General features: G+C 44.6%; 1 protein-coding gene across 1 annotated transcript in view; it reads right to left on the reverse strand.

Annotated features, from left to right (window-relative positions):
- The window catches only part of scfd2 (sec1 family domain containing 2), a 100,832-nt gene extending 83,310 nt beyond the window's left edge, over positions 1-17,522 (reverse strand). The window contains exons 1-3 of the mRNA XM_084011202.1: positions 16,596-17,522; positions 15,568-15,736; positions 729-856 (exon numbers count right to left, since the gene is read on the reverse strand). Coding sequence (XP_083867328.1) covers positions 729-856; positions 15,568-15,736; positions 16,596-17,412 — 1,114 coding nt within the window. The 5' untranslated portion in view covers positions 17,413-17,522. The remainder of the gene's footprint in view (positions 1-728; positions 857-15,567; positions 15,737-16,595) is intronic.
- Between the last annotated feature and the right edge of the window lie 31 nt (positions 17,523-17,553).

Below are 17,553 nucleotides of genomic sequence, written 5' to 3' on the forward strand. Positions count from 1 at the left end.
ATTACAGCGGTATGTATATGCTCCTCTCAGAATGTATATGTACATAAATATGTATAGACATATAGGCCACCAGGCCTCCTCTCTGATTGTATAGAAGTCTATGAGAAAATGGTCCTACATCTCTCTTGATTTATTATCTCAGTAAACATTGTAAACATGAGTTTATGGTCTCAATCTCTAGTATCGAGTCTTCTTCATTCCAGCATGATGTTCATTTAGTAGATTATGGTCCATTTAGAGTCCAACAGACCAGAAAGCATTGGGTGCTTTAGGGGGCGGGGCTTACTTGCTGATTGACAGGTCGCTACCACGCTACCAATGCTAGTTAGCTACTAAGATGACTTAAGCACTTAGCTGTAAAGTTGACCTTGAATTATAGAAGCTAACTTTGTTAGCAGCTTCACACCAGAATCCAGATGGATCCAGATCCAGTATCGGGGTGCTGCTCTGCTGCTTGTGTTCTACAGATCCACCCATCGCCCACTTCCTTCCACTGGTTGCAAAAACGCAAGAAGGCGACGGGAAAAAAAGCCGAACACGAGGATTCAAAACCGTAGACCACAAACCAACTTCTTATATACAGTCTATGCCCCCCCCCCCCCCCCCCCCCCAAAAAAGGACAAAGACGGGTCTATGTGGGTCTCTAAGGGTTAATTGAGAGGCAGATCATCCATCCTCCTCTCTTTTAAATGTGCTGTATAAACCCAGAGTGTCGTTCCCTCTCTTACCCATGCTCATCTTGATTGGCAGCTTCTCCTTGCTGGCCGTTTCCACCAGTTGCCGACGGACCTCCATCACCCCTTCCTTGTGTTTACTGGTCAACATGGCCTCCCATAGTGACTGGGCTGCAGGTGACCTGGCAGGGCAAACAGCTCATTTAGGACAAAATAACTTGAGCATAATAATAAACACACACACAACAAAAGTGCGAGCGAGCTCGTCTTGGCGATTAAGAGAGGCCTGCTGGCCGGGAGGAGAGGCGACTCCCCTACAGGACGCCTCGCAGGGAAATTAGCAGGAATGTTCTCAATCCACCTTGTGTGCCAACATTCCTGTGGGCTGATCGGTGGTGTCCTTACAACAGAGTCTGGAGACCGAAGCGGCCTCCTCTTGATAGAGTCCCAGTCTCATTACCCTGCTCCATTACCAAACACCTCTAATGGGGGGCTGAGGACCAGGGACTAAGACCTGAGGGCCGAGGACTGAGAACCGAGGACTAAAGACTGAGAAAAGAGGACTGAGAAAAGAGGACCGAGGACTGAGAACCGAGGACTGAAGACTGAGAAAAGAGGACTGAGAGCCGAGGACTGGGGACCGAGGAAGTCTAAGTGAAGTTGTTTTTCTCTGAAAGAAACAAGAGTGTCTCCGAGGAGCTTCGTCATCGTTATGAAAACTGTCTGAATTAAAAATGGTCAAATTCACGTCTCCCTCTCAGAGATTTAAAAGGCCATCAGACGCTCACATCTCTGTCGGCATCTTTGACGGCGAGTGTGACAAGCAACCAGAAACCCGAACAAAGGCTGAGACAAAAAGAGAAAGGGGGCCGAGGAGAAGGGAGCGCGTTGACAAATCCACTCTGTTTTTCTTTTCTTGCTTTTTTTTCTTTGTAAAACTTTTTTTCTCCCTCTTCTCTTCTCTCACTCGCTTCTTTTTCTCCTTTCTAACTGCCATGTGTTTAATATCAGATGTAATCTGTTCCAGGCCTCGCAGGGCTGGACGGGGAGGAGAAGGGGGCTCACACTGGGACGCCCGCCATCTTCACACCAGAACCAGACTCACAAAAGAAACCCGGGCTAAAAAACACGAGTCGGCTCGGGACCAGCGTCTCATGTAAAGGGGGGCTGATACAGTAAAAAAAAAAAAAAAAAAAATCAATAAAGGGAGGGTTTTTCATAACAGTCTCTTGAGTTTTTAGCTTAAAGGGATATTTCACCCACTAAATGACGGTTTGTGTATGAATGTGTGCCACTTACTTGATTTGTTTATTTATTTATTTTTCCCCTTGTTTGCTCTTTTTTGTTATGATTTATTTTTGTTAAGCATCTTTGAGCACCTGGGAAAGCACTATATAAAACCTCTTTATTATTATTATTATGTTTCTCTCATGCCTCAACGGGGAACAGAGAATCAAAAAACAGAGACAAGTCTTGATGAAGTTAAGTAAACAGGTGAAGCATTTTTTACTATTAGAAAGTGACGGTTTGAGTGAAGTTAACACGACTGGATGGACGACACTTGGATTAAATTGGACCGGCAACGTGAGACAGCTTATAAATGGATGTTTTTGATCCTCAATTGGACTCTTTTATATATATTCTTCGTTCACGGTGCAGGCACAAGGGGGAAAAAAATAAAAGATTTCGTCAAGAATTCAAATCCACATTTTTGTATGCGAGTTATTAGTTGCGAGACGTTGATGAGCAGCAGCGCATCGCAGCCATGGGTCAAGAGCTGTGACACTTCTGGAAAACACTTGGTTGGAAGCGTTGCTCAATAGTCCTGCATACTTGTCGTGGTTGGAATACCAGCAGTGTGACTGTGACCGGACCATATGTGTGTGTGTGTGTGTGTGTGTGGCGTGCACACACGCATCCGCACGCATATGTTGTGCATGTACACGACGATGCATCCATGTTTGTTCCTGGAAGACGGAGGGCCTCGCTAGATTGTGGATGAAATATGGTTCTAATTTGGCTCCCAGCCCGCCCTCCCCCACTCTCCCCCCTCCAGCACCTCCCCATGGGCCAACTCCCCCCTGATGCTGAGGACATTTGGTCAGGCGAAGGCGGGGCTGAGGGGTGAGGGGTGAGGTTTACACTGGCAGGGTGCGACACAGGCTCCATAACAGCCATCAACCTTGTTGAGTAACTACTCTACTATGGGAGAGAGAGGGGGGGATCAAGACTAGTGTGGCCATCTGTGAGCATGAAGAGGCTGCTCATATGCAGCCTGTAGGGGGCAGTCTTGCTCCGGCTCGCTTGGACAAACTGGGTGAAAATAAATTGTGTACTGAGAGCTGATCCATTAAAAAGGCAGATTTTATTGTTGTTGTTTTTAAAATTGTATGGACAACGTAATTAAAAGACACAGATGGAGGCAACTACCAGGGACATAAACAACTAAAAGAGATAATACAAAGAAAATACAATAAAATACAGAAATTAACAGTAAAAGAGAGCACACACAAAGATAAAACATTAAAAGGGACAATGAGAGGAGATGGCAGTATAATCATAAAGGTGCCATAATAAAGAATAAATCTGTATAAGAATAACAAAGTAAATGTGGAAATGTATTGTATTTTTAGGACTAAAATAGAAGAATAAATAACAAGGAATTGACCACCCAGCCTGGACAGGAAAGCCCGCCCCAAAACCAGTTGATTGACAGCTTCGCCCTTCAAACAAGGGAAATACAGATGCGATGGGGAAAATAGTGAGGAAAAATTAAAGGATAAAAATAAATAAATTAGAAAAAATGCAAAAAAAACTGTAGTTAAATGTATAAATAAAAAGATACATAACTGAATAAATGTAATGTGAAATGAGAAAAACGTAATACATATCTATTTAATTATTTATTAACATAGTAATAATGAAGAAGAAGAAGAAGAAGAAGAAAGGCAGTTACTGCAAGTTAAAAATGAATGTGCAGATGAACACTCATGCTCATTAAATACCTTGTGACCATGTCCAAGTCATTAATGAGTGTGGGGGTGAGGAGGGTGAGGAGGGTGAGGAGGGGGACAGTATTCCTGGAAGTGCATGATGCGGCAGTAAAGAATGACTCAAAGCCTTCTGACTCAGGCTTTCTTAATTTTACTCCCCATCCTGTGGCCTCCTCAATATTTGGTCCAACGTGGATGTGTGTTTCAGTGTTTATTTCATTACTCTGACCACACACACACACACATACACACACATTTATAACATGATTCAGAAGTGAGTCATACTACATGAATATGATTGATGAGGCCTCCGGCTCGGGCGGCACGGTGTCGTTAAAGGGGCGGTTCGGCCGACTAACGGAAAACACATTTTCTCACTCACCTCTACCAGTGTCTCTGAGCTTTATCACCTTCTTTATTTTTCATTATTTTCATTTACTTTCCTGAGAGATGTGTCTGAGAGATTTCATGGAGAATAATAACTCCGGTGGAGAAAACACGGGGGGAAAAAACTGTGATGTGAGTTTTATGACAGTAACCAGACTTGTTTTATTGTTTCCATAAAGGCAAATTGCTCTTGTATTTTTCATTTTATTCTATTTTTTATTGTATTTGAATGTTCTGAGTACCACAAATGAAACAAAATTAGACGTAAATCTTACTTCAGTGGCGGCAGAAATCTGGGGGGAAAGTGTGGAGGATTTATGGGGATCTATTAGCAGAGATATGATATAATATTCAGAACTATGTTTTTGTTAAGTTAAATGAGCCCTTCATATCTCCATAGGGAGCTTTCTATGTTACCTGAAGACCGCCGTAGACCTCCACACGCTTGGGAAACTGCGGTAACGTTAGCATCGCAAAACCAGCGGTAACGCCCGAAAGCATGCAAGGCAATGGTACCGAAACATACAACAGCGTTATATGGTTTCACACTTTCCCCTCAGTCTTGGGAGAAGAAGGAATCTGCAAACCGCATTACTAGACGCCACTAAATCCTGCACACTGTCCCTTTAAATCACCTGCAAATTAAATGAAAAGCATCTGCACGGCTCGATACCAGAGAGGGAAATGTGAAACAGCAGATCTGGTTGCCTGTGAGTGAGACAGCTGGCTGGTTCTGAGATTGTATTTTGGCCTCCGCTCACCTGCATTCAACCGCAGCATGCTTGGACGCGATCGGTCAACGCCACTTGGAAGCAGCATCTGTTTGTAGAGATTAGGGTTTAAAAGGGTTTTCTATTTCTAAGAGTGCACAAACTACAGCAATGAAAAGTATCAAGGCAGCGGATGATTCAGTTAATGTGAGTGTTGTTTAGCTTTCCAACAGGTCTACATGCAACAGGATTGTGCAAGGTCAGCGCGATCCCTAAGTGAGTTAATTTATGAAGTGTGTTTAATGGGGAAAAACATGCTGTCGGTTTCCTGTAAACATCCTCGCATACATGCGAGGGAGGGGGACGGGGGGAGAGGGAGGAGGAGGGGTCTGGTGGACCAGAACCAGACCTGGCCTTGAGTGTCTGTGTGTCCTGGCAAAGGGGGGACAAATGACCCAGCAGATTAATATGTAAGAAAAAGTTGTGCAGGAAGTGAGGAGGAGGGGAGACGTACAATAAAAAATAAAACGCGGGAGGAGTTCTGATTGGCCGTTCACATTCAGCGACGACTGTGAAAAAAAAAACGACTGTGTTTCTACTAAATGGAAAAAAACAGCAATAAAACACATCACAGTTAACACCTTTTGCAATTAAAAAGTATGTTTTAGGATGACGACGCGTATTAAAACCGGAGGTTTTCCTTTAATTAAAGGGACTTAGGGCAGGATTTGTGAAAAAATAAACATTCACTTTAAGTCTTTTAATGCTAATGGGTGATGAAGCGTTCAAAACCAAAAAGAATGAGACCACACACATATCTCCCCATTGCCTTGAACAGGCTGTGTGCTGCATGATGTACTGCAATTCGTGGTCCGAATTTCCCGCGCAGTCCGGCGGACGTGACGTCAAATGACGCTGAATGCGCGTACTCGACGGCTTGGAGACCAGAAGAAGACAAGCGCGGTGGACTCAAGTACTGTATGTGTAGTAATGGACTCTGCTTCGGCCGGAAAACGACCCACCACCACACAAAGTCCACTAAAAAGTAATACCAAGAAGAAAACGAAGGTTTTATCAGCGGCAATTCGTCATCCTAAAGTTACACTAAAATAAACACTTGTTTACTTACTTCGTGGCTTGACATGATGCGGTTCGCAGATGTATGCTACCAACGTAGTTCCGCGGAGGCATGTGCGGAGGGCTTGTAGTAAACAGTCACGTGAACAGCGAGTAAATAAATAACCGTGTCACAGCATCAGCTGCACTGAAGAGTTCGTGCGCGCTACCGCGCCGGCTTGGCAGATGGCTGCAGTTACCCTAACGGCCGTCGTGTCACTGTTGAGTCTTATTTCTTGATCCTGCCCTAAGTCCCTTTAACACTTGAGGTATGTAAGTAAAAAGTATCATGTATATAGTGGGATTTCTTTTTTACATAAAAAGACAAATTTACCATAACTTCACAAATATGTATTATTCATAAATGGGTGAGAGTTTAAAATTCAAGTATAAACCATCAATACATTTGTAAAATGTGATAAAATAAGTGAAAATTAGCAGTGAAAGATGTTTCTGTAATTTCACAGGTATGTCTTGTATGTAAATCAACAGATCTCCCCGTAGACAGAATGGTGAAATGTGGGCGAGGGGTGAGTAATGCAAGGAGTCTCTTCCTCCCCTCGTGTGTCTCAACTAATTTACCGTTTCAAATGAAAGCCAACACACTTTTATCATCCGACCGGATGAACGGAAACCGCCGTCTGCAGCCGTTATCAGACTGTGGAGGAGAAGACAGCGAGACCGAACGGGTTACGTTATCTCGGTCCTGATGGGAACACGGAGTACAAGTTGTTCAGGTGAAAGTAATCTACTTGATTGATGTGCTGTGGGTTTCAGGACGAGAAACCTTCCACACCGAGGGGAGGAAAGAGAATTAGGAAACAGAGACACGGCATTTGAAACGGGCCAGGGGACACGTCAGCTCCACGAATCCTAAGATACGGCTAAATCCCTCCATCTCCTATAAATAACCGCCAGAATAGACAGACAGGAACTCTGTTTATCTCCAGAGAACTTATCGTTGACCTTTAGGGAACTCTCGATACAATCAGTGCGATAAATTGTTAAGATTAAAGTGACCAAACTGTGTTGAAATTTGGTTCTTGGAAATGGTGACTATTTAAATCGCAGTTATAAAAGGAACAGTGTGCAGCATTTAGGGGGATTTTATTCTCAGAATTCTGAGGAAAAAAAGTCAAAATTATGCAGGACATTGAATTTTTAACAAAATAAAATCACATGTAGCCCTCATCCTCTTCCATATATGAAACAGAGAAATCAGCATCTATTCGCAGCTTAAGTCTGATTTAGCTATAGCTGTACGAAAGCCCATGAGAGGCAACTCATAAAAATCCTGGAGATCCATTCTCTAAATCTGATCTAAATCAGTTTTCTCTTCTCTCCTTATAATTTAAGAACAGGTGTGGAAAAAAGTTGGTAAGTGAGTTGTAATACCAATATTGGCCACAAAAGGCTGAAGTGCACTACTAACCCCAGGTTCTAAACAGGACTACAAGCATTAGTGTTTTCTTCTTAACTTCTCCATGCAGTCTAAAACACAACGTGCATTTATCAGGAGTTATGGAGAACTACTGTCATGATTTTATCGTTTGGATATTATAATGCAAGGAAGGGAGGGGGGAAGGAAGGGAGTGAGGAAGGAAGGAAGAGAGGAAGGAAGAACAGAGGAAGGAAGGAAGGAAGGAAGGAAGGAAGGAAGGAAGGAAGGAAGGAAGGGAGGGAGGGAGGGAGGGAGGGAGGGAGGAAGAACAGAGGAAGGAAGGAAGGCATGGAGGGAGGAAGGAAGGAAGAGAGGAAGGAAGGAAGGAAGGAAGGAAGGAAGGAAGGGAGGGAGGGAGGGAGGGTGGAAGGAAGAGAGGAAGGAAGAACAGAGGAAGGAAGGAAGGGAGGAAGGAAGGAAAGAAGGAAGGAAGGAAGGAAGGAAGGAAGGGAGGAAGCAATGAAGGGAGGAAGGAAGGAAAGAAGGAAGGAAAGAAGGAAGGAAGGAAGAGAGGGAGGAAGGAAGGAAGAGAAGGAAGGAAGGAAGGAAGGAAGGAAGGAAGAGAAGGAAGGAAGGAAGAGAGGGAGGAAGGAAGGAAGGAAGGAAGGAAGGAAGGAAGGAAGGAAGGAAGGAAGAGAGGAAGGAAGAGTGGAAGGAAGGAAGAGAGGAAGGAAGGAAGGAAGGGAGAAAGGAAGGGAGGGAGGAAGGAAGGAAGGAAGGAAGGAAGAGAAGGAAGGAAGAGAGGAAGGAAGGGAGGGAGGAAGAGAAGGAAGAAAGGAAGGAAGGGAGGGAGGAAGGAAGGAAGAGACGAAGGAAGGGAGGGAGGAAGGAAGGAAGGAAGGAAGGAAGAAAGGAAGAGAGGAAGGAAGGAAGGAAAAAAGGAAGGAAGGAAGGAAGGAAGGAAGGAAGGAAGGAAGGAAGAAGAGAGGAAGGAAGGAAGAGAGGAAGAGAGGAAGGAAGGAAGGGAGGATGGAAGGAAGGAAGGAAGGAAGGAAGGAAGGAAGGAAGGAAGGAAGGAAGGAAGGAAGGAAGGAAGGGAGGAAGGAAGGAAGGAAGGAAGGAAGAGAGGAAGGAAGAGAGCAAGGAAGGAAGGAAGGAAGGAAGGAAAGAAGGAATGACGAAAACATGGTTGCACTTCATGGTGCACTTGAGACTCTTGTGGTGGAGATGACTACTTACTCGCCTCTCAGGACTTTCCATCAAAGTTAGAAGAAAAGCTCTTTTTCTGTTGGCATGACAACCTCAACTTCCCGTCTGGTGTGACGCACACAGACACATAGTGAGACATTTATTTACAACATTTATTATCAGCTGCAGGTTCAACTGATCTGAACAAGGAATGCTGTGAATTTTGGAAATCATAATCTCTTTCGCAGATAAAAGTTTGACCTTTCAACAGAGACGATTACGGAGAGCTGCGTTGCTCGCTGTGTGTGTTTGTGAGAGAATGAGAGGGAGAAGGTACAATGCACACAAACGTTCCTGTAAGTTATTAACGATAACATTTATAATGTTGGAATGAAGCTTCTACCTGTCAGATACAGCTCTTTTTATGAGTTATACATACAATCAGAGTGAGGGTGTTTATATGCTAACCATCCATTTAGCCTGTTAATGCTGCGATACTAATAATAATTTTCTAAAAACGAGCCAAACATCACATTGGTAAAGGCTTCGGCTATTTGCAATCGCTCTGGCCGGCATCGATCCCCGACGTCTTAGCCTCCCAGCACAACCCCAATGGAAAGCAGTTACTGTAAGAGTTACGTTTTCTTCAAGGTACGACGCAAGGAGCCGGATCTTCTGCCAGGATCAATATCCTGTGTATTACTGTGCCACGGTGCTGGTGTTTCTGTTCAAACAAACCTCTTAATTCCTACAAGAGAGCGCTGTACGGGAACTCATACTATACAGGATTTAATGAAGGAGCAAAGCAGTGTTTTTTTAAGCCTTTAAATCACTTAAAAATACTTACTTTCAGTGAGTATAATTTAGCATAATAACCTGGAGGCCATAAGGAACCACTGTAGAATGAGTATATATGGTTTTATTTATTCTTGGTGGGGTTAGCTTTCCTCAGATGTCTATCATTTGCTCTCTTTCCTCTCCATACTCTACTATCTCGCTTGTTTTTGTTACTTTTTTGCAGCCTGAACTCTTTTTTTAATCCATGCTCATATTTCCCAGCCCGGTACAGAAATAGGTGTTTTCCCCTTCTTTTCCTTGGTGGTACGCATGCGAGATCTGCCTGGTAGGTTTGAGGGAAGATGGCAGGGCCCTGCAGTGTTTTCCCATGGCAGGGTGCGGTCGGTTAAACTCTGCCTGGCTCCAGATCAGTGGCTCCCGAATGTGGACCAGGAGCACCTTGGCCACCCGCATTCGGTTCTGCCCACAGGCTGCACCGCAGGATCAAGGTCGACGGCGGCCAGATGCCGGTGGGGTGTAGGGGGGTTGCAAGGGTTCAGTCTGACTTGAGGGAAACTTGGTGCCCTTTTTGCCGCGTTGGGGTTTCGTATGTCCCTCCTCTGGAGGGGGATCTCAAGGGCTGCAAATTACACAGACCGGACCGGAAAAGGTACCCGACCACAAACGCACAAAACCACTTTCACTCAACATCCTTTCATATGCAGCAAACTGTGCATCCTGGGCCCAGAAGATCACCATAACAACAACAAAAACACACCCACACAAAGTACACTTTCTCTTCTGGCACCACAGAGTTGAAAGTAAGGTAGTAGGATGAGGGGGAAAAAGTCACACCAGGTTTATGAAAGACAATACGACTAGCAATTGAAAAGTAAGTGTGGGGTCTTTACCGGGTAGAGCTAGAATCAACAACCGCCCACGGACTGTTTAAGACACGGCAATCCATAAAAATATCCTGGAATTACAAAGGGAAATATCTCTCTCTCTCTTTCACACACACACACACACACAAAAAGGTCCTAATTATGTCCACACCTAATATTTAAAAAAGGCTTTGAGTCGGTCTGCAGGACAAAAAACCCAAACAAAACACACGGTTGGGCTAAAAATACACTCGACAAATCATAGGTGTATAAACATCCAGTAGGAGGGGAACCTGACGATGAAACCACACAGAAGGGTGTAGCACTTTGCACACTTCATATCATGCAGAATCCGAGTAAGAAATGTGTTTTTACAGCTTTAAAGATTTGCAGAGCGCAGTCACAGTGATTGACGTAAACGCTGCCCGTGGCGAGCCGGGCACTCGAAGGCGGTTAAATAAAGTGGGAGCTCTCGGGTTGTTTCTTGTGGCGGCTCTTCAATCTCCCAAACATCAGCGATAAGGCTCGGCTGGGCCATCTGCTCAGAGATAGCACAGGTAATAACACTCCCGCTGATCCGGCCGGCCCCAACCGGACTCACCCCCCGCCCACAACACTTATTACTTTCAGCCACACTTCTAGGTTCGTGTCCGAAAAAGCACCTGCTGGAAGGTGAGTACGATATCTGAGCCGGTCATCTGAAATACTGGGAGATAAAGTGTGTTTGGCCGAGGCTCATATTCGCTGGAAAGATCTGGAACAATGATTGTAAACATTGTTGTTGGGGAAGCTGTAACAGGGTTACGTTAACGACTTATCGTATGACACGCGGACATGACCTCCATCGTTACTTTGTCATCATCTTATCATACAATATACGGGCATGTCCTCCATCGTTACTTTGTCATCATCTTATCATACAATATACGGGCATGTCCTCCATCGTTACTTTGTCATCATCTTATCATACAATATACGGGCATGACCTCCATCGTTACTTTGTCATCATCTTATCATACAATATACGGGCATGTCCTCCATCGTTACTTTGTCATTGACTTATCGTTCTACCTCCATCGTTACTTTGTCATCATCTTATCATACAATATACGGGCATGACCTCCATCGTTACTTTGTCATCTTATCATACAATATACGGGCATGACCTCCATCGTTACTTTGTCATCTTATCATACAATATACGGGCATGACCTCCATCGTTACTTTGTCATCATCTTATCATACAATATACGGGCATGACCTCCATCGTTACTTTGTCATCATCTTATCATACAATATACGGGCATGACCTCCATCGTTACTTTGTCATCATCTTATCATACAATATACGGGCATGACCTCCATCGTTACTTTGTCATCTTATCATACAATATACGGGCATGACCTCCATCGTTACTTTGTCATCATCTTATCATACAATATACGGGCATGACCTCCATCGTTACTTTGTCATCTTATCATACAATATACGGGCATGACCTCCATCGTTACTTTGTCATCATCTTATCATACAATATACGGGCATGTCCTCCATCGTTACTTTGTCATCATCTTATCATACAATATACGGGCATGACCTCCATCGTTACTTTGTCATCATCTTATCATACAATATACGGGCATGACCTTGATCGTTACTTTGTCATCATCTTATCATACAATATACGGGCATGACCTCCATCGTTACTTTGTCATCATCTTATCATACAATATACGGGCATGACCTTGATCGTTACTTTGTCATCGACTTATCTTATGACCTCGTTTGTTACTTTGTCATCGACTTATCGTACGACCTCCATCGTTACTTTGTCATCGACTTATCGTATGACCTCGTTTGTTACTTTGTCATCGACTTATCGTACGACCTCCATCGTTACTTTGTCATCGACTTATCGTATGACCTCGTTTGTTACTTTGTCATCGACTTATCGTACAACCTCAATCGTTACTTTGTCATCGACTTATCGTTCGACCTCGATCGTTACTTTGTCATCGACTTATCGTTCGACCTCGATCGTTACTTTGTCATCGACTTATCGTTCGACCTCGATCGTTACTTCGTCATCGACTTATCGTTCGACCTCGATCGTTACTTCTTCATCGACTTATCGTTCAACCTCGATCGTTACTTCTTCATCGACTTATCGTTCGACCTCGATCGTTACTTTGTCATCGACTTATCGTTCAACCTCGATCGTTACTTTGTCATCGACTTATCGTTCGACCTCGATCGTTACTTTGTCATCGACTTATCGTTCGACCTCCATCGTTACTTTGTCATCGACTTATCGTTCGACCTCCATCGTTACTTTGTCATCGACTTATCTTACGACCTCCATCGTTACTTTGTCATCGACTTATCGTATGACCTCGTTTGTTACTTTGTCATCGACTTATCTTACGACCTCCATCGTTACTTTGTCATCGACTTATCGTATGACCTCAATCATTACTTTGTCATCGACTTATCGTTCGACCTCCATCGTTACTTTGTCATCGACTTATCGTTCGACCTCCATCGTTACTTTGTCATCGACTTATCTTACGACCTCCATCGTTACTTTGTCATCGACTTATCGTATGACCTCGTTTGTTACTTTGTCATCGACTTATCTTACGACCTCCATCGTTACTTTGTCATCGACTTATCGTATGACCTCAATCATTACTTTGTCATCGACTTATCGTAAGACCTCAATCGTTACTTTTTTTCATCGACTTATCGTTCGACCTCGATCGTTACTTTGTCATCAACTTATCGCATGACCTCAATCGTTACTTTGTCATCGACTTATCGTATGACCTCCATCGTTACTTTGTCATCAACTTATCGCATGACCTCAATCATTACTTTTTCATCGACTTATCGTATGACCTAAATCGTTACTTTGTCATCGACTTATCGTATGACCTAAATCGTTACTTTGTCATCGACTTATCGTATGCGGACATGACCTTGATATATTTTACGTCACCTACGAATCGTACAATATACGGTTATGATCTCAATCATAGTTACATTATGGATTTTTTGTATGATACATATCTATTTTTGTTAACAAGATGCCCGAGAGTCGATTTTATTTATTGTTTTGGTTGTGTGGTTATATCTTATTTAAGTATTTATTTAGAATATTTTTCTTCCAATCTGAATATTCATACAAATGAAAAGTTCACTGCTCTCAGAAAGGAAGTACTTGCATATTATTATTTTTAATTGCATAAAATAGTCTCCAAATTACAATAACATTGTAATGGCAATTAATTCTGGGCGATCATCCAACAAAAGCGGTCCATGACAGGCCTACCGCCGGGACCTCAACCTCTGCACAGCCTCCATCACAACATCATACGCCACATCAACTATTACTCTTTTCTATAGACAGAGAGACTTGTTGCCAGGGCGATATGAAGCATTTCATAACAGAGAACAGTCAGCTTGTCTGTGCAACCGTCGTATTCAGGACAACTACACTGACTTGAGACGTACATTTGAGGTTGTGTTGTTGTGATCTGGGTGACGTGCCCCAGACTTGAGCCCTGCATCAGGTGTGTAGGGGGGTGGGGTTGGGGCTCCCCTGCTGGGATCACATTATCTGCTACAGCACACGCTGCCTAAATATCACCGACCAGGAAGATCTAAGGCTGGTTCCATTACAAAAGAACCTCCCACCTTGTGCTCACAACGGTCCCCAGCTGCTTCTGCTGGATTTGTTCAGCCTGTTTGTGAACTTCGATGCGGGCCAGACATGCTGCATGACAGCACCAGCCAGAAAAAAAACAACAAAAAAAACTCTACTTCTAAAGTCAAAGGGCTTTTCCTCCTGCGACCACATGAAGGGGGTAAAAAAGCAGGAGTGGAACACATGATGTCGGACTAATCCCTGCCATGTACAACAGCAGCCCCACCGCAGGCGCCGGACACGTGCAGCTGCAACGCCAAGACCAGAGGCAAGCTCCACTGAACCACTGGCAGTCCATGCTGGTCATGTGCCACTCACCCAATGGGGGGGGGGGGCTGGTACATATGTGTGTGTGCATACGTGTGTTTAGCCAGGTGGGGAAAAGTATGTAAAAATGCATATTGTGGTTTTTGTTAGCTCCATTTTGGATCGAGTTCCACGTTTTCATTCTTTTCCACACAAACTGCAATGAGATGAGATGCCCCCCCCCCCCCCCCCCAGAATTTAACCCCATCAAGGTTGGAGAGGATAAATGTTCCATTGGGAGGTGGGGAAGCTAAATATTTACTCCTCTGCAGCTAAACTCCACTAACCGAAACAAACAGCAGTAAAATTCACACTCACATTCACACCTGGAGGCAATTCAGAGCTCCAATTAACCAAATCTACATGTTTCTGGAATTTGAGAGGGAAACTAGAGCACCCAGAGGATACGGCACAGGAACAGGGAGAACATGCAAAAACCACGAAGAACATTCAGCTGGCGGGTTCAAACCCATAACTTATTCCTCTTTTCTTTCATTTAATTAATGCAATATCAAATTATTTAAATTCTTATTATTTAAATGCACTCCACTTCCAACCCGTTTTGATGCCGCTGGCTGAAGTAAGAAAAGACAATGGCATTTTTAAACTAAAGGATGATATCAGCGTTCTTTGATTACAATGAACCATTTTTTCCCCAGCATGAACTCAAAACCTCCATTTTTTTATTTTTATGAGCATTCTCCCTCCTCCTCCCTCATCAAACAGCAGAGCAACAGCTTCACGTCTGCTTGAATCCACATTTAATCGCCTCGTTGATGAAAACCCCCCCAAAAAACATGTTTTTTTCTGCTGTTTACTCGTCTTTTTGTGTTATCTCCCTCCTTCATAGATGATGATAATGATAATGATGATGATGATGATGAACCCTCTTTACTTTAAATAATTAATTTGTGAGCAATTATTTATCAGTGCAATACTCTGTCATGTAGGCAATATCTCATTAGACTGATACATTAATTATATAGATAAATGAATTGACTGTATCTTCTATTAAATTAATATTTTATACTTATTTGACTTTACTTATGTGTATAGGACTTGTCACATCACGATGTCTATAGGCCCTTATGAGCATATGATTAATTAATTCCTTCCTTCCTTCCTTCCTTCCTTCCTTCCTTCCTTCCTTCCTTCCTAACTATGGCACAACTGCAGCTGCACAATGTCCTGAGGGATTAATAAAATATTCTTAGTCTCATATTTACTTGCCTAATTGCTTTATTGGCTCACATTTAAAATAAAAAAAGGTTGCTTTTCAAATCATGGCTATAAAAAAGAGGTACGATGAAGATCACAACCAAAAAAGGTTATTTCAATCCACCTGAATATTAACCAATAACAGCAGCGTGTCTATAAAACACAGATAAACGAAAATAAACCGTCTATCGATAAACTGGTTGAAACCAGGGCCAGAAACACTCACCGGGTCTGTGCGAGGCAGCCGGGGGCCACGGTGGTCTGGGAGTGAGGGGTCCGCTGCACACTGGTGAGCTCCAGCATGTCCACCTGCACGTCCGTCACGTGACCCGGTAGAGGTTTGAGCACGGTCAGAATCTTCTCCACCAGGTTGTCGCCGTGGTGACCAACAGCTCCTGAGAACCAGAAACATGAATTCAGTATGAAGCAGCAGCAGCTGTGAGCGACGCATCAACGTCAACATACATGTTTGAGCAAAGACCAGCAGACAGGATCCTGATTCAGGGTTTCTGCAGACACACAATGATTTAATGCAATATGTATACACAATCATAACCGAGTCGAGAGAGCCGAATGTTATTACGCCTGGAAAAATAGTCCCTTATAAGAACTGAATTTCTAACTGGAATTTGCGCTAGAAAGAGGATTTTAACGACGCAATTTTGGTAAACATGGTAGAGGTTTATGTAAACTAGGTGGCTGATGTCATCAATGACATGTTGTGGTATGGTCTTTTAGGATATAATTAAGGTAAACTGACTTTTTAAAATAGTATTGTTAATGTATGATGTTTAGATAACTTTTTTTATATTGAACTTATTCACTTTTCATATATATTATTACGGGGGTGTTGTGGTCGTCTCACAGCAAGAGGGGCCCTGGTTCGACGGTCAGAAGGTTTGGATTCCTTTATGTGTGGAGTTTGCATGTTCTCCCCATGTCACTCGGGTTCTCTCCGGGTTCTCCGGCTTCCTCCCACAGTCCAACGACATGCAAGATGGAGATAGGTTAATTGATGACTCTAAAATGTCCCGTATGAATGTGAGTGTGAATGGTTGTCTGTATGTGTGATGGTCTGGAGAGACCCGTCCAGGTGGACCCTGCCAGCTGGGATCGGCTCCAGCCCCTAAGCGGTGATGGATGGATGGACTTTTCATTTTGTTTGATTCATTCAATCTACTTTTAACTGTGTAAGAATGTCCATGACCTGCTCACAATGTCCAATAAACACAACATAGGACATTGAGTTTTCACCTGTAAGGTCCATCGTCCGGTCCACAAACACGATGGATGCCCTGTTGGGGGCCGTCTTCCTGCGGTTCCTGGCCTGAGGGTGACCCGCCAGTTCCCCGGCTATGATGCGGCTCATGGGCCCCACGGCGAAGCTCTCCTCCCGGGTGCCCGTGGCCTCGAACAGCGAGTTCAAGGCCGAGGCCAGCGACTTGATCTCGAGCTGGAGCTCCACGGGGAGCGAGTGCGCGTCCACGTCGGCGAGGCTCGCGAACCTCTTCTTCTCCGGTCGCTTCGCGTTCACGGCGTCCAGGTCGGGCGCGAGCAGAGGGAACAGGTGCGCGAAGGTGGGCGCGAGGAGCAGCTGCGGCGACAGCGGCGCGAAAGCCAGCGGCGCGTGCGCCACCTCGGCCGTGTAGTTCATGTTGCCCATCCACTCGCACAGCTTCTCCTCGAACCGTTGGAAGGCGGGCGTCCCCTCCGTCTCCCCGCCGCCGCTGTTGGCGAGTAGGTGCGCGGAGTGAGGCGCGGCCGTGAAGACGACGCAGTACTGGAAGTGGCTGAGGGCGATGATGTCTTTGATGATGTCCGCCGTCCGGCCCTTCAGCGGGGTGCTCACCACGAACACGGCTTTGGGCTCGTTCGCGCCGCTCGCCTCGAAGCTGGAGAACTCCTTCAGGTTCCGGGCTCCGGCCTCCAGCAGGACGGCAGCTCCCCCGCACCAGTGGAGAGCCTCCGCACACCTGTCGTCCATGAAAACCACCGCTTTCTTTACCTTCGGCAGCACCACCCTCTCCCACACCCGCACCGGAAACATCGTGAAGTCCTCCGCCGTCAGCATGTTTGGTGTCGTGTGGACACTGTGTCCGTAGTTAGCAAAAGACGACGAAAGTTTTAAAAACACATCAGCTATGGCAGCGGCTCCAGTGAAAACAAACACACACGGGTCTCTTGAAGGTGACGTGGCTGTGCCGAGCGTCGC

Source organism: Eutrigla gurnardus, assembly GCF_963514095.1.
Source record: "Eutrigla gurnardus genome assembly, chromosome: 6".
NCBI classification, from domain to species: domain Eukaryota; kingdom Metazoa; phylum Chordata; class Actinopteri; order Perciformes; family Triglidae; genus Eutrigla; species Eutrigla gurnardus.